General features: G+C 39.3%; 1 protein-coding gene across 1 annotated transcript; it reads left to right on the forward strand.

Moving 5' to 3' along the window:
• Positions 1-4,716: 4,716 nt before the first annotated feature.
• ywhag1 (3-monooxygenase/tryptophan 5-monooxygenase activation protein, gamma polypeptide 1) lies at positions 4,717-22,126 on the forward strand. Its single transcript, XM_017412688.2, has 2 exons — positions 4,717-4,994; positions 19,995-22,126. Exons 1-2 carry the CDS (start codon positions 4,908-4,910, stop codon positions 20,649-20,651), a joined length of 744 nt encoding a protein of 247 aa, XP_017268177.1. The 5' UTR covers positions 4,717-4,907; the 3' UTR covers positions 20,652-22,126.
• The last annotated feature ends 5,007 nt before the right edge of the window (positions 22,127-27,133 follow it).

Below are 27,133 nucleotides of genomic sequence, written 5' to 3' on the forward strand. Positions count from 1 at the left end.
AACCAAAAAACTCTGGAACTGTTTAGCTTCACTTGAATGTGAACTCTTCTGTGTTTTCTTTAGGACTTAGTTTGTGTGGACTCTCATGTGTATGATTAGTATGTATGATTAGTGTTGTTTTCTTGAATCCTTTACCACATTTGTTTGTGTGGATCTTTTCACCGCAGTAACCATGAACCCTGGGTACAAAAACCATCATTCGTTATGACAAACACGTCTTGCAGTTGAGAGCCAGAAGTGTTCCCTACATTTTTACATATAATTGTTTACGATGATGGCTGTTTGTCCTTTGTTGAACTGGCTGCTTAAAAATTACCTCTTAAAGGTACTCATTGCCAAGCCGTGAACACCAATCAAACAAAAAAAAATGATTAAAGTAAGAAACAAACTCTGCACAATGCTTATCTTGTACTTATGGTTAACTTGTCCTCAAATTAAAAATTTGTAGGCAAAATTTGTGAACAGATGCCACATGAAAATAACAGAGGTGAATCCACAAAGGTCAAACTTCAATCTTTTCAGCCATATTTGTTTGCATACACAGACTATGGCCAGTCTAATGTAGGTCAATAAAGAGACTGTCAGGATTGTGGATGACGGAGACGAACCCAAATTGCAGACTTTAAAGAAAAACTAATTTATTAAACAAAGAAACAAACGAAAACAAAAGCTGACGAGGCAGCAAACAAACAAAAACCAAATCCAAAAGCACAACCGGAACAGGAACTCAGAAAACCTGGAGTGAGGCAGCAACAAACAAACATCAAACAATAGACAAACATTAGACAATGGACCAGCGAGGTATGGAGAGAAATGACCGGGTTTTAAAGACTGGGGATAACGAGGTGAGTGGGAACAGGTGGACTGATTGCTGAGTAGGGACAGGTGAAGATGGGCGTGTCTGACAGAGAAGTGAATGACTGGGGGAAAGTGAAAATGAACATGAACATGAACATGAGACAAAAACGAAAAGTACAACCAAACAAAACAAAAACCAAAGAACTAAAATCAAAATAAAACAAAAACAAAACCTAGAAAAAAGCCAAATCACCAGACTCAAATTTTAGTCAAATGTTTCGTTTACCCTGAGTGTGGACTTACATTTCCAAATTGCATTCAGTATATCTGGAGAACTAGCAGACTGAACTCTTTCAAACTACACCGTTTGATATAGGTCAGGATAACCTTTTCATAATTCATTATAATATATATAATTCATACTTTGCAATGAGTAGCTTTAAAGTACTATACCACAAGGATAAAAACTGAAATATAAAACAGTGTACTCTGGGAGTTCTTTTGAAAACAAAACATCACAGGTGGCGATCGCTTCTGGAAAGCAAAATAACTTTATGCCCATAAAAAAAATTCTACCTGAAAACATTTATGTAAAGATAAGGGGAATTAAAAGGTTAACATTCCTTTCAGCACATCAAAAGGTTGGTATTTTCAAACATTAGCCATGTAAAACACGCAACACACCTCACTGGCTGAATCCTTGGTCCTAGTTCAGTGATTGAAGCTGCTTTAGCTGAAATGTGCTGCAGTTTGTTTACACATCCTTTTCATCTTTTCCATCCCTGAACCCTAAGAAACAGCTGAAGCTGCATGCTTTGTGTTGTAGTGCATGATTTTTTTTCCCACCATTTTTGGCTCACAACTGTTGTGAATGTATTCTGTACATCGTCTACAGTACATTTTTATTTACAATTGTAGTATTAGAGAATCCCCTTTCTTCATCATCTCTGACCTACAGTCATCGTTTAGCAACTATTCTGCCTAAAACATTGTTTTGCCCTGACTGATTTTTGGCATCGCTCTGGATAAGCGGTTTACATTCTGAGGCTTCCACACCCTCAGGATATCAGTAGAGATAAATTGTTTTTACGCTTTTTTTAAAGATTCATAAAATACATGATTCATGCAGAAATGGTGTTCATTTAATTGTGAAATTTTTTAAAATGTGAAAAATTAATGTTGAGGATCTATGCGTGCATTTATCTAATAGGAATAGTCAAATGGTTTAACAATTTTTTTCCTTGTTGTTGTTACCACAAGATTGTACAGTGGTATTTTTCACCAGAACTTGACCCTACTTCACAAACTCTGGCTCCAAAAATATAAGATGGCAGCACGTAAAAAAAAAAAAAAATCCAACATTTTGGCTTCAAATCTGAACAACAGGAGAAGATAGAGATGCTTTGTCCATTTTTATCAATCTCGATGGGTTTGCTAGACTAAAATAGAAAAACACTGAAATGGCTACTGACAACACCATGCAAGGTTTGTGGCAGCCATCTTGCTAGGTGTTACATGTATCACTGTCTACTGTTTACATATCAAAGCCACACAACATCTTGTACATGCTGCTGTGTCATCAGTCCAAAAACACACAGAAATAGCCTTATTTTAGTTAAATAAACATATATCATGCATACTGTGAAAACAGGAAAGACTCACCAAGTCTGGTCAGGCATTTAAGAGGCAAAATGCTGACCCAGAGTGATACCACACTCAAGATAAAATTATCAAGTGTAGTCATTCTAATCACACCAGTACATAACTTCATTTTAAGTAATGAAACACTTTAAATGTCTACGTCTAATACCATAAACTTATATAATGTACTTTTTTTCCTTAAAAATTCTGGAAATATTTAGAACTTATATAACTTACACTCCTATATTTAGATGTGGATAATTGAGTTTATGTCTATCCTATAGACAAATTCTCTATTATTTTGCACAGGATTAGTATTGTAAGAACCATTGACAGTAATAATAGAGATAAAGGCCCCAACAAATTAAAATTCCTCCCAGTGTTGTGGGTTTGTCCGATTTTAATATTGAATTAAGTAAGTTGTTTTTCTGAATTTTCATTAATTAAAAACATTCATACTATGTGGGGTCCCTAAACCTTGGGACCCTAGGCTACCGTCCTTGTAAGATAGAAGGAAAGTCTAGCCTGAAGTATTGACCTTATGATGCTCCAACCAATTTGCTCTTTTCAGTTTTTATACCCCTGCTGGGTCAGCGCTCTACCATTGACAAACAAAAAAACTACGAAGAAAAATTCTGTAGTCAGATTGCATCGGTCAGCCGGTATAAAGATCCTATATCAGTCATCAGTTAATGGAAAGGTTACGAATGAAAATGACCTGAGATTATCTTTGAAGACATTTGATTACACCACTCTGTCATCGTGTAGAAGCTTCAGCAATAAAAGCACTACACAAAAACTGAAAATCTGGGCGTAAAATTTTTATTTATTGTCAGTATTCAGTCCTGTTCTATAAGGTGATACTAATTCATGCATCAGATCAGAGCTTTGTGACAGAAATCTGAAGTTTTTAGTACCATAAATAAAGATAAACACTGCGGGGAGTGTTTTTGGTGATAAAGAGGAGCGTCAGGCATTATGATTTTTTATGCAATACTCCTGTTTTTAGGCAGTATAACAGCAGAAAAAATAGAATCATAGTAGTACACCAAAAGCAGTAAGAGTGATCAAGTTATTCATCATGAAGATTAAAGAGGGATGGTATTTTCAAATTACGCAGCATAGAGAGCCAGTGGCACATTCTACAACATTAGTTTGGAGCTGTCCTGTTTTAACGCGGAGTTTGAAACTTGCTGAACTGTAACTGTAATGTTCAGTTGGAACGATCAGTGTTAATACTCTGTTTTGAGGAATAAATAATTTAAACTAAATAAAGTTTCTCAGGTGTTAGGACATTAGACAATGGTAAATGATCAAACCAAAACAAACAACTCACCTTTCCTCCTCCGTCAATCTCTTAGATCAGTGGTGTCCAATCCTGGTCCTGGAGGCCACTATCCTCCATGTTTTAGTTGTTTCCCTGCTCTTCAGCAGGGCTTCATGTTCTACAGAAGCCTGTTAATCATTCATTAATTCAAAATCAGGCCTGTCACATCAGAGACAAAACTAAAACATGCAGGATAGTGGCCCTCCAGGATTAGGATTTTTAGACAGTAAACTCCCAGCTCAGAAATCTTTTAGAAGAAGTGTTGGCCAGTTAGTTTTCCGTTAACAAAACTAGAAGCACTCAGTGAGCCTGCGCCAAGGTCATACCATCCATACAAAATAGTGCAATCCTTGACCTTTAACCTTTAACCAAAATTGAATCACTTGTCCCTTGTAGCATGCTTGGCATTTCCTGGAAATGTAGTGAAGATCCGTTCATAACTTTTTGAGAAATCTTATGCACAGACAGACAGACGCTACCGAAAACAGCCTCCTTGGCAGAGGTAATGATGTTGTACAACTCATGGTTAATGCTTAAGAAACAATTTCTGAACCGTATTTTTGATGAATTTATGAATAACCACTGCTAACAGCTCCATAGAAATTAATGGCACTAAGGCCGAAACCGGAAGAACTCTTCCCAATTTCCGCAAAACGGAAGTGCCTATATTAGCCGTTAGCTTCTTAGTCATGTCTGACATCACTTCTGTGTCTCCAAACTGAGTCTGCTCAAAAAGATACCTACAGCAGGCAGGGTAATAATTCTTCATAACCATTTCTCCCAAAACACCACCTCAAAGTGGTCCAAATGTGGCTTTATTATGAAAATATCTGCATCTTTGGTTGTGGGCTCAGGCTGAGTGGAGGCCTGCACCGTCACCTCGGGCTGCCTGACTCGTTACATCACCCTGTAAGGACCCGCCTTTTTGGGTGGCGACACAACCGGGGAAAGTGCTCGTAGAGGGGGAGGGGTGTCCCGTCGGCAGGCAGGCAGGCAGGCAGGCAAGGCTCGCACTCACACAGACAGCAGGCAGCAGCTGCGGAGACAGCACCCGGCACCGTTGACTCTGCATTAAAGCCTTCATATTCCGTCTTTTAGCCCCGAACGCGCAGCAGACGGCGACACTCACCCGGCCCACAAAATGGTAGACCGCGAGCAACTGGTGCAGAAAGCCCGGCTGGCCGAGCAGGCGGAGCGGTACGATGATATGGCTGCTGCCATGAAATCGGTAAGTAGCCCTCCTCTCTGTCTCTCCCTCTCTTAAAAAAAACGACCTTTCTCCCCCTTTCTTACTCCTTTTCTGTCATTAACAGCGCACCGGTCCTCGGGTGTTAGGAACGTGTAAAATAAATGAAATTAGACAAAAAGCTAGCCAGGGGTTTCTTTGGAGCGGCAGACGAGCGACAGCCGCGTTTGGGCACATTTTGACCTAAACGAGTCAGCCACATAAAACCGGTGTATGAAACTTATGATTAATTTATGAGAAAGACACGACGGAGGGACTGGTGGACGTCTGAGGCGGTATAAATTGGTTAACATCACTCGGACGGTTCTGAAAGGCCTGCCGCACTTTCAGCCCCGTGTCTTTTCATGTGAGAGGTGTCAGCAGTGAAAGCAGCCTGATGTAACGAGGCTCGGTTTAAAGCAGTGATTTACAGTTAAAGTGATATATATAAATATTTTGTATTTTTATTGGCGGTGAGCTGCGGTGGATTGTGGCTGTCTGAATGCGGACTGTTTGATCTTGGGGCGGTGCCTTTCCAGACTCCTTCACATGCGGCCAGGCTGCTGCTGGGGTTTAACCCAAGCAAAAAAGAAAGGGAATAAAAGCGCATAATATAGCCTATGTGTCTGTTTGGATCAGGTTATTTTCCCCTTTGGTCCACAGCAGGTTAGGAGAATCTAAGAAATCCCGTCGAAAGATGCGCAAAGTGTTGGAGCAGCTACCCCCCCAGATGATGCGCCGATGGCCGTGTTCCGGTTTTACGCGACATAATGAGCATCCATTTAGTGAGAAATGCCATTTTATATGCCCCTCACCCCCACCCCCAACCCCCGTCTTTGCTTGGATGCTGGGCAGGAGGGGAGGTGGTGCTGCTGCGCATTTGGCGCATAGAGAGGCAGGCCAATGTTGGCTGAAGGTTGATCGAGATCGATTTTTGCGCAGCAGAAGGAAAGCGCGCAAAAAGCTCGCAGACGTGGGTGTCGGTTGACGTATACGAGTTTTCGTATTTATTTAGGATTATCTTGGTTTTAGAAGAAAAAAAAGCCCAATGCCGCAGTTCTTTCTTCTCCCGGAGCCCGACTCGGTGCTGTGAGCCAACCGCATCCCTGCGTCCTCCGCCTCCTCCTCCAGCAGGTTCCCACACACACAGAGAGGCGTGTCGCAGCAGCTGCCAGGATGCAGCACAGGCCCGCCCTTAGTGCACCATTTCACATGCAGCGTTTCATCACAGCTTCACAGAGGCTGCATCTCACCCTCTGCTGACTGTGGACAGTAAATTCTTACAGTAGGGGACAGAATCTGTGCGCCACAGCTAAGTGGTTTTTAAAGAATGGCCATGATGCAGGCTTCTCTCTTCTTATTATTCATGACTTCAAAGGATGTTACATGACTCTCTTTTACTTTTATTTAAACATCCTAGTGGCTTTAATGGTATGTTTTGTATGAACTCCCCTCATTATAGATGTTTTAGAAATTCATCGGCTCTGGCTCCCGGGAGTCACCAGAAAGCTGTCAGTGAGTTTTAAGTCCACGCTGCTCTCCAGGACTGGCCTGTAGTGGCAATGCCAGCGAGGCCTGGCTCCACCCCTCCCCGTTTATGCCGAGTCAGAGAGACAGAGCTGCCCCTCACCCAGCCGGCGTCTCTGCAGCGCCCGGGCAGCAGGGGTGTGTCCGCTGCCTCGCCCATCGCTCGAGGGGAATCCCTTGCCACTGCAAGGCAACAGGAACCGAATCACCAGGTTGGCAGCGGGCGATGGATGCTACACCCATTCTCAGGAGAACTGCAAGACTTGGAAAGGACAAGGCCAAAATGAGACTCTATAAGTGTCTGTTAGTGCTGAGCCTTCACCACTGCATGAAAAGGATTTTAGCACAGTTGTCTTTACTGCATCAATAATTTAATATTCCAGTTATATTCCAGGAAGACTAAATGGAACTTATTCGGTCTGCTCAAATGGTTACACACTGTTTTCATTAATGGGGAGGAAGAGTACAGCCACAGATCAAAAAGTAGGTCCATCAATACAACAAGCATGGGGCCCATACAGGCAGAGAGTGATCATCAGGTCTGCCCTGTATATCCAAATACAGTTTATAGAGCTAAAAGAAGTACCACAGACCAGAAACCACCCGTAAAGGGATAGTTTAAACAGCCTGAAGTGATATTATGTGGAAAAGTTATAATTAGTTAATATCTTACTTGGTGTAGATAACTGTTTGAACAGTTTGGATAAATAGTTTATTTTAACAGGTTTGATAAGCTAACGGCTAGTCCAAACACAGCTTGGACCAAAATGGATTGATTTCTTCTTAAACAGGTCCAATCCACAATTTTATAGTGTTCATGCGAACGCTGTTTGAAAAACCTTTACACTGCTTTTAGTTTTGCTTTAGGTGATTCTTTACCTATAATTCTATGCTTTTTTTTCCAATTGTGAAAAACAGCAATCACACACTATAACTATGTAAAGCAAAACTGTCAGACTTTAAAGGTTTTAATAATAGCTTTTAGATTATCCACTATGAAATTGTAAAGTTGCTTTTAAATTATTGGATCATATTGACATAGTACTAATAATTTGTCGGAGCGGACCCACTTCCAATTCAAATTTTGCTGTCTTAAAATTACAGCAATATTTAAAACTTTTATAGTGGTACATTGTCATACTGGGCTAGGTTTTAGCTGTCAGAATAAACTCTATTTCTCCAAACTGTGGTTGTTCAAAGAGCTACCTACAACAGGTGAGATATTATTGTTACACCTTTTACACAGAACACCACTTCACATTGTCCGAAATATCCCTTTTAAGTGCTACTTGCCCCAAAATAAATTTACAGAAAATGTTTCTGAGCTCAAGTTTTAACACTTCAGCATCTCAACACATCACTTGCAGTGTATTAAAATGATGCCACAGCATCAGTCCAATTACAGGCGCCATGCATGACTGACACATTCATTCCTGTCACATATAGGTGATCGAATACAATAAGTGCTGACAGTCACACATCTGAAATTACACTCAGTGACATGGGTTCTTATGGGTCCAGGTTCATGTGACACGGCTAACTGGTACTCCTGGTGCGACTCTTTGTTCCAGTAATGTTGCAAATATGACAATATTCTCTGCTCCACTTCAGTTCAAGCATAGCCGTTCATTGCTGATTACATTTTGACAGTAAATGGTGTATATTTAAACACAAAGCTCTCAGTACTATGCGGTGCATATCTAATGAAGGTATTACATCATCATGTCCACACAGGCACGGAACAGCAGCCTTTTGATGTAGTAATGACTCTTTAAAGCTTGTCAGAACAGTGTATGTCAAAATTACATTTATAGCTACAGAGGATTGTTTTCTGCAAGAACAACACGCCGGTTTATTTTTAGAATAACCGTTCACATTATTACATCAACCCTTATATCTCCTTTACACTGGACGGCCCTGCTACACGCTCCAGAACCTATTAGAACATGGCTGCATGTTGGCAAATTTCTAAAAACCTTCAGTGCGAAGATGACCGTGACGCTGCTACTCTCTTAGTACTTGTCCTGGTACAATTCTGTTGGACTGCATCAGGAGACAGGTATGCGCTGAAAGATTATGCTACATTAGCACAATGTTGATGACATAATGGGGTAGTAAATGGTTGTATGGTCAGTCCTGCTTCAAATTCTCTACCACTGAGTGATGCTGGTGTGTGCAGGCCCTATGGACACAAGGGGTGGGAATCTTTAGGCACCTAACAATTCAATTTGATTACAATTCAAAGGGTTGTGATGTGATAATTATCCTCAATTAACAGGTTTGTGAATAAACATAGGCAGGAAGCAGCTAGGGAGCTTAAAAAGTTTGTCCAAAACACTGAAACTGAAATACAGAAATGGAAATACAAAATTACAAGTAAAATTGTCTATGTCCTATTTTATTTTAAATAAACACTGATTTATATAAACTCATGTCTAATAAGGAGGCACAATAACGTGACAAAAACCATTTTATGCTGACCAACATTTAGCATAAATGTTAACCTTACATTGAAAATCCCATTGAAAAGCTAATGCAATTAGCATTGTTTGTCACTGAAATTTATACACAAATGAGACATCTCAGTCATGACATAAGGCAGTTGCATTATGATCAATTCAAGTATTGCTTACAGAGATGTGTTCTTTGAGGTTCAACGAAGAAAAGATGAAAGTTGTGCTTCACTGTAACTTAAGTGCTACGGCAACTGTACTAGGACAAACAACGTGTCGCAGGAACTATTCCCCAAACTCTCTTAAAGTGGCAGCACAGATTAATTTGAACAAAATCCATTTTTTTGGTATTTGAAAATTGATTCAGAATCTTCTGTGTCCACTGATGCAATGCATCTAAAAATAGATTACAACCCCCACCCTTCATGGAGCCGCTGCCACCACACTCCACCCAGCTACTGCTGCTACCACAATGATAAATCAGCACAACCTCGCTGCAGAAGGTTTGTGCATGCTCAGATACCTTGTGGCTCTATCACACTCTGACATTTTCCATTGCATTCTTAATATGCAGCTGAAGACCTTCCTAAGGTCTGTACAAGAGTTGTCATCCAGTGTGAAGGGGGCCTTAAATACTATAAAATGTTAACATTTTACACTTTTTTGGGTTTGTTTGAACCTATAAATACAATGTGTCTGAGTTAAAATGTAGTTAAATTATTTTAAGCCATTTCTTACATTCTGCATTGTTTGAAATTATATTGACTTCTACCTTTTTTCCTTCGGTTATTACGTTTTTTTTTAGCCCTCCTTCACTAATCTGTTCTTTTAATTTTTGTAAGCAGCAAAATGGAATGCAAGCCCACATGTGTTGTGTTTAATTGAATGTGTGCATTCACATGAAGACACATTTACTGTTGTACAGATTGCAGACTGCAGATACAGCTCTGCACAAAAGGCTGTTGAACCACAGAGAGACATGTAGCTAACCAATGTGCAGTAACCACACAATGAACTGTAAAAAAAAAACGTCATTTTTCTATCTCTGTCTTTCTTTTTCGTTCATCTTTGATTAGTTTGTGTAAATCTGAAAATTGCCAGATTGATATCAAGATTTAACCAGCAGTGTTTGAATACTGGCACAATGTGCTGACTCCATTAGTTTGAATTATCATCCACACACCCACCCTGTTTGAGAGCTGTGTCTAAGGAAGTGTATGACCCAGATAGCAATTTCTTCCATCATACTTAATGAGCTCCAGACATCTATCTGTCGAATTTTTATTTTTTATTTTTTTTTTGGGGGGGGGGGGCGTATTAGCAGATGTATTGCACTGCTTCTTCTGTATTTATCATATAAATTGTCTAATGTGAAATCAAACAAGTTTATGCTGCTCAGTATTATGATTCAGATAAATTAAAAAATGCTTACAGAGTTGCTAATGATCTAATCACTTTGGACTGTAATTCAGAAACTCATGTGTTTATAAAAGCCTACAGTTTCTCATACAATACTTGTTTTTACATCACTGAATGACAGCAGCAGTGCTTCCTCTGTTAATATTTCAGATTTGATGGTTCTCCTTCAGATTGATTGCTTTCACCACCTGAACAAATCCACCTGCTCAGTTTTGAGATGAAGCAGATACTGCTGTAATTTCCTTCCTCTGGTGCCCTCTTGCACAGAGCCATAATGCAAAATGCTAGAGTTGGAGACAATTATGGTTCCCATTTTACTGCACACTTTTCGTTATGATGCTGCAAGATTAGTCATTTTATTGTGAACATAACACAGAAAGGCAGCTGAGCAAACCATTTTCACATTACTAAGGCTCCTTTCACACTTGATAACACCCCTGCTACGATGCTAAAAAACAATCAGCCACAACATGGGATGGTCTTTGCTGGATCTTGGCGAGGTTTTCAAGCTTATTAAGAACACAGTGATAGGTTTAAATTGGTTTTGAGCATGCACAGAATTTTCATGGCAAGGTCATGGTGTTTTGTCATCATGGTCGCAGTGTATCAGAGTCCTTGGTCGTTGAAAATTTGAAGCAAGACTGACCACGCTGGACTACGGCTGTGAATATGACAAGGTCATGGAAACAACCCATCACAGACGTGATACTTGTAGCTGCCACAGTTCGAGAGTCCTTCCAGTCATACAGAGCATAGTGAGGGCACTGGAGAGCATCTCTGGGACTTGGAAAATGGAAAAAACATGTTTGAGAACTAAAAGCATAGCCCTCACACTAAAAGAGGTTTTCTAAATTTGGTATGATCCAGCCATGTTCTCACAGATCTTGTAGGTTGGAAAAGCATAAAGGGGTGGACGACTAGTGTGACAGAAGCCAAATGACTTAAAAGCACAGATTTAATGATTTTTACAATTTTTATTTTTAAATTGGGTCAGATTGTGGCTCACAAAAGTATTATTAATTTATATGCTGAAGTCACTTCAATCAACCACATTCTTAAAGGTTGTGTAGGTTTTCCTTTTGTGTGAAGAAAGCCTAAAGTTATATGACTATATTTCTTTAATATCACGTTAATTACTGACATATCTCTCATCAACAACAGTTACTATCATTATCACCTGCCAGCTTGAAAGGCGGACAAATATGTAATTGCCTGTGTGTATGTGTGTTTGTCTGTGTTAGCAAAATATCTCAAAGTAACCACTGTATGTACATTTACAACTAATTATCTTTTGCAGTCAGTTCAATTCAAAATGGCTGCCACAACTATCAAAACACAAAAATGGCTATAACTCAGTTTTACAGATATTGAGTTAAACCTGGTGTTGTAGTAGCTGACAGTCATCCCCAACACACACTAGGAGTGTTAACAGTTTGTGCAGGATTTTTGTTTAAAACCAAAATTTGGTATTGTAGTAAGCATGCAAAGCACAAGTTGCAGTCAGAGGTTTACATACACTCATCATGGAGATGAATGTCATAGTAAATTATGGCTTTTAATGATTTATTTGAACCACTTTTTTATATCATGCTGAAGTGACTACACAAGATACAACTTTAATGTTTTTTTAAAACAAGAATTGGTTGCCCAAGTTTGAAGGTATTGTGGATTTTCTTTAATCCACATAGGCTCAAATATGAAAATACAGATTCAAATATTTACTATACATACACTCCCACTTTTATTTGGTTAAATGTCTCTTAGCAAGTTACATCTTAAACACACATTTTGTCATATCCATTAACAAGCTTTGACATATTTTTGGCTGCACTTTTGGCCACTCTCCTTGACAAAATTGGTAGAGATCATTTAAATTAATCTTTGAAGCATAGCTCACAAATATTCAAAAGGGCTGTGGTTGAGGCTAAAGGAAAGCCATTCCAGAAACTTAATACACATCTGATTTGTTGATTCAGAAATCAGTTCTGACGTGTTTGGGTCATCGTCCTGTTGGAAGACTCACATGTGTCCAAGTTTCATCTAGCTGTTGGTTTGAGGTGAAGCTGGAGAATTTGGAGGTAGTCCTTCTTTGATATTCCATCCTCTTTGTTTAATGAACCAGTACCACAGCATGATGCTACCACCATCATGCTTGACAGTTGCTACTTAGGTTTGAAAACCACATTGACTCCTCCAAAAAGATATTTTGTCACTGGCTCAGTGTTTGTTTGATCTGACCATAAAACCTTTCTTCAGGAGGCATTTGGCTTGTCCATGTAGTCAGCTGCAAATTCCAGTCGAACTTGAATGTGTCACTTTTTAGATTAGTTCTTGTTGTTCCTGAACATCCTAAACAATTTCCTTTCATCTGAGGGTGACAGTTTGGTTCTTCTTCCAGACCTTGACAAAGTGATTATAGATTAAACTTGTGTAAAATTACAGTTCTCTATTTTATATTGTCACTGAATTCCTTGAACCTTTCCATTGTTGGAAGTATTGGTCACTGTGTGCTGCCAAACAAATGGTTTCTATTAAAAGATTTAGGTGAAAGTATGTATATATTTGAGGTTGTATTTCTAAATTTGACCTTGTGTGGATTAGAAAACCATCACAATGAGTTCAAATTCTTGTTTTTAAAAATGATTCAAGTAGTGTGTTGTGTAATCATTCCTCTTTGGAAAAGGAATTCAAATAAATCTTTAACAGTGTATGTGAATTTCCTATTCTAACTGGGTGTACACAATCAGATACCATTTAAACAGCAGACATGTTTAAATTGACATATTTTAATATGTAATTATGATTATCAAGGTGTAACTTGTCATGCATTTATGTAGTTCCAAATAAAATAAAATAGATTTACTGATCTAATGCATCTAAAAGTAATCTTTCCCCACAAATCCTATGTTGAAAATTGTTGCATTTTATTAAATTGAGGTTTTATAAGAAAAAGAAATGTCCTGTGACATGATGCGGTTTTATGTTTTGAGGTGGGTATATAAAAAACGAACAAAAATGTAAGGTTATGGAAATGTGATATGGATTATAAAAAGATTTAATTGTTTTCTGTTTGTTTTTATTTATGAAAATGCATCTTTCTATGAAAGCTATTATTTGAAAAATGGTAGTACCAGAGAAAAAGCTCAGTATCTTGGTGCTTTAGGTGGCGGGAAATAATCTTTTATTAATGCAATCAAATTTGCAACTCAGCTAAAAATATTTAAACAGAAAAAAATAGTATGCCATCATTTATTTATCTAGAGATAAATCAGAGTTGTTCAAATCAGGTCAGATATCTGAAATAAGTGGCCTAGAAAACAGTTGATTCATCTCTAATTGTCAGTGTTGTTTAAAAATACATATACGTTTTTCCAAAATCCCCACGGTATCAATGAAAACCACACGATTTCTTTCTACTGTGTATTACTCAGCATTTTCTGTCTTTTTTTTAATCTCTTGGTAAGTCATAAAACATGTCAGACTTTTATGTCTCACCAAGAAAGGACATAATCATAAATCTTGGTCCAATTATAAGACAGCCTGTGTCATCTGTAGAAGTTTCAGGTTGGCTTCAAACTAGTTAAGACTCGGTGAGTCACAAAAGTACTACAAAAAACACTCACCCTCTGCCATACACCATCATAATGTTCATTTTACAGCATCTAATGATCTTACTTAGAGAAAATAGCATTTAAAACTACAAGCTTCTGTAGTGAAAATGCAGACACCCGTAATTCTACTAGTTTGATGTAAGTTATATCCTCCTAATACAAATTTATACGGCAAATTAATCATCATTCCTCTCGATGACATGAGATGTTTAGAACATCACAGGAAGTTACTCTTACTTTTATTTTTGGTTGTGCTGTATACTTCCTGTACTGTAGCTTACATTAACAGAGATTTTCCCAGCTCACAACAGAAAATATGACCTTTTTTTTTAATATTACCTCAGTAGCATCATTAGGTCTTTGTTCTTTTTATTCAACAACCCTTTATGTGTTTTACAGTTAGGCATGAACATTAATTGTAATCTTAAGGAAAACTACTGTTGCATGTGGTATCATAGCAACAAAGAGCTAGAGAACCCTTTTCTTACCACCGAGCTCTTTGTGGCTGATTTGGCTAACCCTTTTCACGCCGCTAGTGACGTCAGGTCGTCCATGGCGCCTTTGTGCTCTGCTGGTTGGAAAGGGGGGTGGGGGTTGTCACATCAGGTTAGGAAAGACAAGGATGCAGGAGCAAATGAGCAACAGCATGGAACGGAGAGAAAGGGGAGCTGTGGGACTGTGGCAAGCCTTCATTATGTGACTGTATTAAATGGAAATATGAGGGGAGGGTGCTTTAGGCTCTACAGGATGTGCAGATATTAACCGTCATTAAGATTTGTCATTAAGGAGGTTATCAATTGTCCTGCCTAGCTGTGTTTGTATTACCATGGAGATGTTTGGAAGTTTGACTGCCTTGTGCAAGGATGAGTCACGACAGAGCAGGCACTATTGATGAGCTTTATGAGTAGACAGAGCTCTATTGTCCCCCCCCCCTTGCACCATAGCTTCCGTCAGAGCTTTCTGCTTGTCCCTCAGCCTTCTGAAACAAAGGCAGCCATGTTTGTCCAGATCAGTTATTTAGACTTTGTTTTTCTGACCTCTGTTTTGCCGGCACTGACCTACTCTTGCTGGTTGCATTCGCTGTAGGTCAAATAGCCATTTACTCCAATTGCAGTTTAATGGGCTGAGGTAGTGCTTAAGGAACAACTCACAGGGTGGATGGGGCTTTATCCTAAACAGGATTGTTACACAATGGGTTGGGTGCCATTTTTATTGTTCGCTTGTCTTGATGCTTCCAGTACAGAGGTCAGTTCATTTATGAGAGTTGTAAAAAAAAGTTTTTACAACATCCTGAAAAGAAACCGTCCTTAGTTTAACAAGTGTAAACATCTACAGCTCTGTTAACACTCATGCTAAGCCTCAAATGTTGATTTAAGTTGAAGTAGGCTGAGCATAGTGATGGTTTCTGTATATTAAATAAAAACAAAGAAAAAAACAATTTAAACTCAGGGTGCCTTTAGTGAACAGGAAGTGGGATAACCAGCATGAAAGGTGTGCAAATTCCAGACAATATGAGACTGGTAGAAGGTTGTGTAAAGGTTTATTAAAGCAAATTGTTAAGAGATTTTTAAAGGAATGGTTTGATCATTTCTGAAGCAGCTTTGGTCAAGTATTTATGAATAGTTAGTACTTTTTATCAGTCCACCGGAAGTTGCGTAAACCTTTGGATTGATGAGACACTGATCATGCAGACTACATGTGATCAACTGAATGTAACACAAATGTTGTTCAGTTGAGAAAGCAGGGACAAACTAAGCAGTGTAGTTGGAGTACTTTACTGTTCTCTGCAGAGTAAACAAAATTTGTTTGTTGCCCTTTTTGTTAAAAGCTACTGTGTGGTAGAACCTTAACTTCTTTTAGATTAAATAGGCTGCATGGTGGTGTAGTTGTTCATCACTGATGCCTGTCAGCATCAAGTCCTGGCTTCCAGGCCCAGCTGGGTCCTTTCTGTGTGAGTTTACAAGTTTACCCTGTGCATTCATAGGTTTACTCCAGGCTGTTCAGTTTCCTCCCACTGTCCAGAAACATTCATGTTATGTTCATTGGAGATTTAGAGTTGGTTTAGATGTGAGCTTGCGTGGTTGTTCCCTTCAGTGTGGCCCTGTGATGGACTGGTGACCTACCCAGGGTGTACCCCGCCTCTCACCCAATAACTACTAGAGATGGACACAAGCTAGTCCTGACCTGTAACAGCTGGTTTAGAAAATTGATGGACAGAAATTAAAAGTTGAAGGATGATGTCAAAGCTCCTAGCCAACTTGAGTTACAAACTCTGTCTTGTACCTTTCTTTGCCAAAACCTCGTCTGTTTTCAGGTCAGGTGTTGCAAACCCAGGATTTTGCTCAATGTTAGCCTAAAACTGTGACACTTGATTTTTTTTTCCTAGTGTTCAGCTGTAACATCACTGTGCTGCAAAAGATCTACAAGTGGCCCAGAGTTTTAAAGGGGATTCCTGTACTGTTCTCTACAGTGTATTGAAAGCAAGCATTTGTTGGAAATGAATCAACACAGTTTGAAAGCTGTTGACCAATGTAGAAGAGATTTTTCCATTTCAGTGATTTCATATCATTACCAAAACAATGCTTTGAAATTATTAAATATTTTGTCACAGTTTACTTTAATAAGGCTGTTAGATGTGGTAGTTATAACAAAACTAGGGTTTGTCATATAACTATGAATATCTCCTTGCTACTTGATCAATAAAGTATTTTTCTGTATTATAAACAATAAAACATACAGTAAGATTTTCCTGAAATATTAACTGCTCAGTATGATCTGGGTGAAGCACCTCTTCCGTTTTGTTGCTGTTTGTATTGATGCCGCTGCAGTTTTTCCTCCTGAACAGTAAGCATTGCTGATGAGAAAACTGTTCTGTTAGGCAGCAGAATTGCACCAGAAGAAAAGCTGCTCAGTAAAACAATCCAAAGGATCCATTCTTTTGACACAAATGGAACTACACTTTTTCAACTTTTCTGATGTTTTTAAAATTGACATATGTAGAAAAAACCTGCTTATGCATATTTGATTCAAGAGCAGCTGTGTACAGATGCAGTTAAGGGATTAATTTTATTGGTACAAGAATGTAATAGACAGATGTACCTAGATTTAATCCCAAAATTGCATCGGTACACAGCTGCTCTACCAAAGCAGTTGCATTATGTTCGTGTTCATCCATCAATCTGTACAAATTTGTTAATCCTCACCTTCTTAGTATCTATAATAACAATTGTATGAAGCTGTTCTAAATGCAGAGGTTTCAGCCTCAACACCTTACTTGGGAATACCACCTTTTAAGAACCAGAATTTAGCCCAAAGTGTGAGCACACTCATTGGTCTTGTGACTGTATTCCATAAACTAAATCAAGTTTGACCGTACAGTTACAAGAGATAAACATTTTATGGCATCTCAAAGTTTCCTGGGTGGGGATGGGTGGATCAAAAAGTCATTGGATTCATTCTTGAAGGAAAAAAAACATTTCTAAACCAAAGTAAATGCCACTTTTAGTCACACACACACACAAAAAAAATCAAGCTTTTGGCAGCAGTCTTAAAATCTGAAGGCCACTTTTTTTTAGGTCTACTAATGTCTCTACAAAGTTAAGTATTCGTTTATTTGTCAATTGCTGTTAAAGTTAGGCCTATATAATGAATGATTATAGCTGAACTGCTGTTGATCTCTCTTTTTTTGGGGGGGCAATTATTAGATCTGACATTAAAGAGAAATGCAGATTGAAGATCCAAATGTAAATCCCTTAAAAACTGAGCAGACTGAAATTATCTTCAGGTCCTGTTTGCTACAAAGCAAAGATTAAGAGGAAAGTGTTGCTGTTGGTTTTGCTGTTTTCATCACCTTCCACATCATCAGCCATGTTGTCACTATGAACAGCTTTTCAGCCAGTATCTCCAACAGAGATAGAGAGGCCCTCACAAACAAAGCAGATTTTGCGGTCGCTATGGAAACTGCAGATTGCATCATAGCTTGCTCTTTGCCCTCCACTCCCTCCCTTTTACAATTTAAGCATAAGCTAGAATGACGGCCACTTTATGAATCACAAAGTGCAGAATTACAGTTGGGGTTTATGTTTGTTCAGAACATATTCAAAAGACTGTTACTCATTTTTTTTGCATCAATACAGACTGATGTAAGAACTGGAGCAAAAATGACCTGTTTTGGTGTGCCTTTTGAGTATTGATAGTATCTTAGTTTATACATTCTCCTAATAGTACAACAATTCATGAATCCCAAAGATCATTACGTCCAGATTCAGTGATTTTCAAATTATTAATCAAGCCGGTGAGGCGATTCATGTATCTGATGCGACATCTTTTAAGTCAATAAAACCACATCAAATTACCTACAGACATTAGGATTCCTTATTTCTAACTTCTACTTTTTGGTTGGGAATATTTTCCACTGTTATGATATAGTGATAAAACATGTTTCCCTTAAGAGTTATGATTTTTTTTTATTGCCCAAATGTTTGATTTTCTAAGTGAACTTGTCCAGTTTTTACCAAAACACTGGACAAAATATTAATGTATCTAAATTGTACACCTATACTTGTATTTAGTGCTAATTGGCAAATGTTTTTCATGGTTATGAACTCCATAGATAACTAAGCATGTTTGTTGGCTCTTAGTACTTTCAACGCAGTCTGTTCAAGTTTTGTAACTACCAGAAAGGGGAACGCCTTAGTTTATGCTCCTGCTACAGCTAATAAAATAGTTCTTGATAGTCAAAAATATGACTAAAGTTTTTTTTTTAGTTTTACACAAAGAACTAAAGAAAAATGCTCTGGTTTTTGTACACTCTTGTGGTCACCAGTTTACTGTACAGTAAAGGTATTTGTGAAGAGCCATTACATGTGACCAGCTGGAGCCCCCTGCTTCGCTACATGTGTGGAACTGAATTTTGTGCTTTAAAAAAAGTTGGTAACAACAAGCTTTATACTCCAAAAAGGCCTGTAGTGAAGCTCTTGCTGCATTGTCCTAGTGGGGTAAAAAGGATTAAGTCCCCAGCCGAACACAAGCCTGTCGGAACAAAACCAGCCTTTAGAGCTGCAGCCAGCCAATCAGAGGTCACCTCAGAGGATTGTGTCTGTGCGCCCGAGGTGGGGCGGGCTTCTCTAAATGCAGGGACTGTTGTCTTGGGTGTAGTTGAGTTTGACTACAGCTGCAATTGTTCTGTCTGTGATTGATTTACTTATGTTCTCCAGAGTTTTGATTGCGCTATCTTGACAAGCAGATTCCCAGTCGTCTGAAAAAGAAAGCCCACCTTCTTCCAGGTCAAAGGTTTTCCATATCAGAGCATAAGAAGTGATTTGGTCCTTACCAGATTCTTAAACAGTGGTGTCCAATCCTGGCCCTGGAGGGCCAATATCCTACATGTTTTAGGCATTTCTCTGCTTTGACACACTTGATTTGAATGACTTAATGATTAACAGGCTTCTGCAGAACTCGAGGACATGCTGAAGAGCAGGGAAACGACTAAAACTTAGGAAAGTGGCCCTACACGACCAGGATCAGACACCACTGTTCTAAAAGGATTAAAGTCTAATTGGTGAACAAAAACACACAACAGAGGTTGGATCATTGCAACATGTTGATTCCATTCTTTTTCAATCCTTCTCTTGTAGATTTACTGCTGTCTTTGGTTCATGGTTGATTCAATGACTGCCAGTTGCCCAGGTTCTGTGGCTGCAAAACAAGCTCAAATGATCACCCCTCCACCACCATGCTTAACAGTTGGTATGAGGTATTTGGCCTGATATGCTGTTTTGTTTTCACCGAACATGGCACTGTGCATGTAGCCAAACATCTGTACTTTGAGCTCATCTGTCCAAAGGATCCTAATTGTTCTGTCTTGAACTTTAACATTTCTGATAACTGAGCTGAAACTGTCAGTTGTTAGATATTCCAAAGACAATTTTCTACATAAGACAGAAAAGTTTAATGGCTGCATTTCGTTTTTTTTTTTTTTAAATCTTTTTCAGGTCACAGAGCTGAATGAAGCACTCTCCAATGAGGAGAGGAACCTCCTCTCCGTGGCCTACAAGAATGTGGTTGGGGCGAGGCGCTCATCCTGGCGGGTAATCTCCAGCATTGAGCAGAAGACGTCGGCCGACGGCAATGAGAAGAAGATCGAGATGGTGCGAGCATATCGGGAAAAGATAGAAAAGGAGCTGGAGGCTGTCTGCCAGGATGTGCTCAACCTCCTCGACAACTTCCTGATCAAGAACTGCAACGACACGCAGCACGAGAGCAAGGTGTTCTACCTGAAGATGAAGGGCGACTACTACCGTTACCTGGCTGAGGTGGCCACGGGGGAGAAGAGAGCTTCCGTGGTGGAGTCCTCTGAGAAGTCGTACAGCGAGGCCCACGAGATCAGCAAGGAGCACATGCAGCCCACCCACCCCATCCGCCTGGGCCTGGCTCTCAACTACTCCGTCTTCTACTATGAGATCCAGAACGCCCCCGAGCAGGCGTGCCACCTGGCAAAGACCGCCTTCGACGACGCCATCGCTGAGCTGGACACCCTCAACGAGGACTCCTACAAAGACTCCACTCTCATCATGCAGCTGCTACGAGACAACTTGACGCTGTGGACGAGTGACCAGCAGGACGATGAGGGAGGCGAGGGCAACAACTAAAGAGTCGGAAACCTCATTTTGCCAAAACAACACAACGCGCGCTCACAAATGATGACAAAAATAATAATTGTTTAAAAAGTTCTTAATTTAAAAAATAAAAAAACAACGGGAGGGTTGGGTGGGGGCGGTGGAACATCGGCGGCCAGTTTTAGCCGATGGTACCGATGCGGTTGCTGTTCTTTATTTTTCCACAAATTAAAAGTGAAAAAAAAAAGGTAGACGAGAAGACATGTTTAGTTTGAGGAATAAGCTATGACTAAAACACAAAATAACACTCGAATGAAACGGCCTCTGCAGCATTTGCCAAAATACGACTTTAGAAGTAAGAAGTCTGTCGTTCATCGCAGTTTGAATATTAGGAATATGGTGCTTTCACAACAGGCAAAGACTGGTCCCATCGGGTAAATGAAGCAAAGCTGTCTAAATGTATTCAGGGAGAGGAGGAGCACTTAAAAATTCAGTTTCGATGCTTGAGCGGCAAGAAAATTAACCTTGAATGTCATGGCCTTGCTTAGTAAGAGGGAGACAGACAGAATGAGAGTGAATCAGAGCTGATGGCAGGCTTTGTAGGGGTGTCACCGCGTAACTTCAAACGTACAGACATCTTTAGTTGCACCGCACCCATGGTCGCTGAGTGAAGAGCAGGTTATGTCTGTGGTTGACGATAACATGAATAAAAAAATGAGTTTTTGTTTGCTTTGTGTCAGGTGTGTGTCCCCCAGTCGGTCATACTGTAATTAAAAATGCAAACTCATACAGTAAACTTAGTGCAGCTTGTCCCCCTCATGTGCTGATGTGCTTTCTTAAATAAATTAACTGTTTTTGAACACCTAATTCTTATTGTCGATATTGTCTTTACTGTAACATCTTCTATTGGCTTCGTATGTTTGTGGGGAACAATTGGATTCCAGATAGCAAATTAATATTAAGGAAGACTTTCAAAATGCTAATGCTCTAACATTAAACCAATCAGAAGGATCTCTGAAAAGTCAAACCTGAGCGAGTATAGTTTGTGAACAGAGCACTTGAATTGTTGAAGCGGACGCTGTACGAGCAGATTTCTGAGGTGTGTGACTTTACTTTTGTTTTCAGTTTCTTCTCAGTCAAGAAATGCACTTGCCTTCTCTCCTGTCTCTTCAGTGTAAGATGATAACTGCTCCAATATTCTCCATAATACAATATTGTGCATGCTGGTGATGTATTTATACAGTAGCTTCAATTTATTAACTTATACTGTAGATGTTATGTATTCATATGAACATGGAATTATTAGAGCTTATTCTGATTATTTTCTATTTATTTCTTCCTCTTGCTATTGTTAGCTAGACCTTTTAATCTGTGTTTTCTTTACTCAATTCACTAAAGTACGCTATACCAAAACAGTGATTGTTAACAATAAATTGATCTGTTATGGACATCGCTATGGTGACATGCCTTTCTTGGTAAGGGGGAATTAAAAGTGAGGATTGGCTCTGTCTGGAATTATTTTTTTGGCTTAAAAAAAATCATAAAATGACTGGAAAAACAGTTTTATTTTTCAGCTTGTCTAAAATACCTCAGTCCTACATTTATAAATCTTTTTGAGGATTTTCAGCTGGAAAACAAGAGTTTGCAATGATCTTTAGGGTTTCATTTTATGCAGGACATCTTAAAAGCGCAATGTAGCTGAAATTGTAGCCACAATTTTTCATCCTGCAAAATAGGAGCTGTCTGTTAAATACGGATTTAATAATTCTAATGTATTATTGCACCAATGATTAACCACTCCATACAAAGTAGGATATCGTAGGCTCCTCACAACAGAAATATAACACTGACACACAAGGTTAAGTAATGCAAAACTCGAAAATGTCTGATTTTTTGTGTCACCACAGATGCAAAAACATGTACAAAAGAAGAGTGACAGGTTTTAGTATTTAGAAGCAAAACTCCAGTTCACTCAGTAAGTTCATTTCTGTAGGTTTGTTAGTAGAAATACACAGACTGTGTTAAACACATTTCAGCAGTTTTCATATTCTTCTCTGGCAGGAAGCTGATCTGTGACCTGTTGTCAAAGTCCAGATGAGGTCAGCTCAACTGCCCTGAAAGTACAGAAATGGAGTACTTCTGAGATGGTGCAGTGTGTGTACACTACATAAAACTTGAAATTTGACTGAAGTGAATCTAATCACTGAGACTAAAGGTAGTTGATACCCTTTAAATAGAAGCACTGAGTCTTCACCTCCAAAGAGTTGGTTTAGGCTCCCTGAAGTCACGACTTGATGTAAATAAAAGCATAGAAAATATCCTTCATTTGTGTCCAAAATACACATCAAACTGTCAGCATGTACTGTTTAGGATCAATTGTTAGGACTTTTCACATAAGACTAATAAAAATTTTTCCTTAATGAAGAATGAATGAAAAGCTTTTACATTTTTCCCCTCTAAATGTAAAAATATTTTCCATTTTCAGCATTTTGCCAAAAACACAGATTAAGCTTCTCAGCAGCAGCTACAGATGACTATAATTTTCATTTTCACATGTTCACTGAAAGTGATGCTTTTCACATCATCCAAGAAAGGAGTCAGTGGAGAAGAAGGGACCAGCTGTTGCTATGGAGATGGCCGTACGCTGCAGCGTTGTGGAGGATCAAACCTGTGAATGAAAATCCTCTGAAAACGTCAAGAACCGTTTATAATGCACTTACCAAAGATGAGGAAAACATTAAAAACTAAAAAGACCAACTCATTGTGTTGGTGACAGTTCCTCAAACAAAGTGGAGAGTAAAGAAGAACCTGCCTTCTAACTGATAGGGTTAAATCAGGCTACCTCACATTGCATCACCTGTTGCTACTAGTCTATCTATTAATATATAAAAAGAGGAATGGAGAACCAGGTAAAGAAAATGGATCGATGGATATAATATATATATAAATCTCATAGTTTGTTGTTGTTTGCTACAGTAAAGGCTTGAGTTTAAGCAGAAGAAAGCAGCTCTAGCTTGACCCCCTCAACAACTGAAGCAGGTTGAGAGGTGTCAGGTCAGGTGTTCCAGAGGTTGGTCCTGGCTGGGAGTTTTCCTTGACCCCACAGCAGCAGGCAGGACCTCTGCTGACATGGAGACAAGAGCCTGACTTGGTAGAAGTGAGCCCTCTTGGGCCCCGTCAAAGACAGACTGAGGAGGCGTTACACCTTAGTGACAGGAGCTTGGTTGGGCTCGGGCTGAGACACTGGCATGGAGCTGGGCTTGGGATGAGTCAGGCCTCTAAATGTAGTGTCATTTGAGGCAGAACACTAATGTGTTTTTGATCTGTGGTTACTCCGTTTCACGATCATTTCAGTCCTGTACTGTCGAAATCCAAATTCCATTCCCAATAAAAGAGTCTTCTGGTTTGTGAACTCAGTGCAGATATTGCTCCCAAACAGGAAAAAAGCTCTGAATCGGTGGAGGGAGATGATTTCAGGATGTGCACCATTAAGGAACCCAAGAAGAGCAGGAAACTTATCATTCGCCTTCCTTGCAGAAAACAGGACTCCTTCCTTCACAGGTATATTTCTGGTTTGTGTGAACTTCATCAATCTTGCTGGGGAGGGAAATAGGCTTACATAGTACACAACAAGTCTGGGATGGATGCTTTGGAAAAAAAAGACCTGGGTATCTACAACAGTGTAACAACAGATCCATCTATTTTCTTTTACGTGCTTCTCCTTTTCGGGTCGCTCCAGCATTCACTGTGCGAAAGACAGGGAACACCCTGGACAGGTCGCAAAGTCCATCACAGGGACACATGGAGACAAACAACCATTCATACTCTCACTCACATCTAGGAACAATTTAGAGTTACCAATGAGCTTAACATGCATGTTTTTGGTGTGTGGGAGGAAACCAGAGTACTCAGAGTACTCAGCATGCACATGGAGAACATGTGAACTCCACACAGAAAGGCTCCAGGCCAGGAGGTGGGCGTACAACCTTCTCACTTAGAGGTGACAGCTCTAACCACTGTTCCACCATGCCACCACTGCATCAGATGTTTAAAAAAACAAAAAGAAACAGTCAAAACTAGAATCATCTATGTTTAGGTTTATAGGGTACAAAGTCTTAGTAGGCATGCTGAAAATAGACTGTTAGGTCATTCTTTTTTTATTTACTTGTTTTTTTTCATCTGCAGTTACAACAGAATTGGAGTTTTCAGAATCTTCGATTTGTAAAGCATTTTCAAAATAAATATCAGTTTTTCTCACCCAAACTTTGTTTGTGTGTGCAAATGCACAAAAAAATATCATTTAAACGTTTTCTGCTGCTTATTTGTGGTCGGGTCAAGAAGGCATCAAGTCCAGGAGGGAAAGCCAAGGGTCTTTCACAAGACACTTCAGGCTTAGAAGCCTTCCGGGAACCTCGGTTTGATTTCTGAATGGACGGAGGGGGTGATGGTGTGGAAACAAACCCACCCTGGATGTGCCTTTGTGCCATGAAGCAAAGTGGTAACAGAGCCGAAATGGTCGACATGTGAAAAGGTAAGGTGGTTTTGCAGCTCAGTTATCGAGGGAAGATAAATGATGACGCACAGCAGCTTTACATTTAGTTTAAAAATTCTGATGATGTATGATTTCTGTGGCCTGGGGTCTCCTCCCCATGGGAAATGCCCAGAAGTCCTCCAGAAGAGGTATCCTAATCAGATGCTCTAACCACCTCAGCTGACTCATTTCTACGTGGAGGAGCAGTGGCTCTACTCTGATTTACCCTAAGAAGATGGAACTATCTTTGTAACCTTGTTGAGATTTTGAGAGTGTTTTGAGCTAAACATTCAGTATATAGGTTTAAGACTCTTGTGAGGGACTGAAGGACATTAGTTGAAACTGATGCAGTGAAGTAAAAAAAGACTGCAAGTCGAACTGGTTCAAGAAAACTGTCTTGTGTTGTTATTTTATAGTTTCACTAGGTGTAAACACACACATAACCCTTGGCTAAATTCTTTATTTTTTCTTTGGCTTTTGAGTCTCCTTTTATTACCCCAAAAAATGTCTTATCTTTATTTCAACATTACTTTTACTTTTTTCTCAACATCAACAGTTTTGTTTTCTTGAAATGTATTGGGATTTTACTCTTCATATTATGACTCTATTCTTGAACTGGATAATAAAAAAAGAAAAGACTTTAGTTTTTTCCCTCCAGGGAATCGAAAATGCCATTGAAGCTCATAAAGTAGTTGTCGGTTTCCAACATTTCCTTGCTTTCTAATCAGTACATTTGTTGCTGTTGTGAACCATACAGTCAACACATGGTCCGATATGTTTTTACTGCCTCTTGTGTGGAATTACAGGCAGTGTACCGCCATTATCTTCAACACATGTAGGCTCTCTAACTTAGTCCTTACTGCTTTCTTGTAGAACTGATTATGAATGCAATGTCTGGCAGGAGTAGTTTATTTTCAGTTTTGCTAAATTGCCTTGGTTTTTATGATGATGATAATATTCTGTCTGCTCTGGTATTTGTTGATCTTTTTGTGGCTGTATTAAACAACCACACAACTGTTGCTTTCAATTATTGTTTTTATAACTATTTTTTTTGCAACAGAATCATCTATTAGTCTTGGGATCATGTGTGGAATATAAAAGGGACTTCACGTGTGCTTCTTGTCAGATTAAATGTCCACTTTCAACTGGACCCAGAATAAATGTTGCATAAAATTTGATGAAAGTTCTAATACTTGTTAATTGACACATTATGAGTATTAATATGTTTTACTCACCTTTGCTCATCGAGACGAATCAGAAGTGGAGGTGCTGATGTGTTTCAGAGCTTCTTATTCATCACTTCACCACCTGCAGCAACATGGTTAATGAAGTGGCTGTAAATGCTAACATTTCACATTTCTTCTTGTCGTCTTTGCAGTCCTCCGTATGTGAAGGGACAGGCATGATTAAACTGTGTTCTATACAGGTAATGTTCACATGTTTTTGGTTCAAAAAGGCACAAAGAAACCAGGAGAAAAATGCAGAAGTAGCTCCCAAAATTCACAAAAATCATGGGTCGAAGGAATAAGATGGACTTCAAATAAGAAAACAGCATAATGACACTGATCAAACTACATTTTCAAGTTTTTCTTAAAAATAGCCAAGTTGGCCTACCCCTTCCTTCGAAGCTAACTCTCACTCCAAGCTGTACTCAAAAATTAGGAGCTTTGCTTTAAACACTATGGATACAGTAGATGTAACTAACCCAGAAATAACAGCACTGGAAACGCTGGAAGATGATGTCAGTCACGAACTGCAATTTGTCAAATTAACATCTTCACTCACAGAGGGAGAGATAATTATTGGAAACAGCTGCTGAACACTAATTGGTCACAGGGCAATTACCACTGGCACAATCTGAGCTGCTGCTAAGGAGGAAGACAGGCGCCACCTGCTTTTAATGAGAGCACTGCAAAGAAGGGACGAGATTACTCCCCTGGTAAAATCAGCTTAGTTTATGATCAGAAAGGTTTGTTTAATATGG

This window comes from Kryptolebias marmoratus, linkage group LG13 (assembly GCF_001649575.2).
Source record: "Kryptolebias marmoratus isolate JLee-2015 linkage group LG13, ASM164957v2, whole genome shotgun sequence".
NCBI lineage: Eukaryota > Metazoa > Chordata > Actinopteri > Cyprinodontiformes > Rivulidae > Kryptolebias > Kryptolebias marmoratus.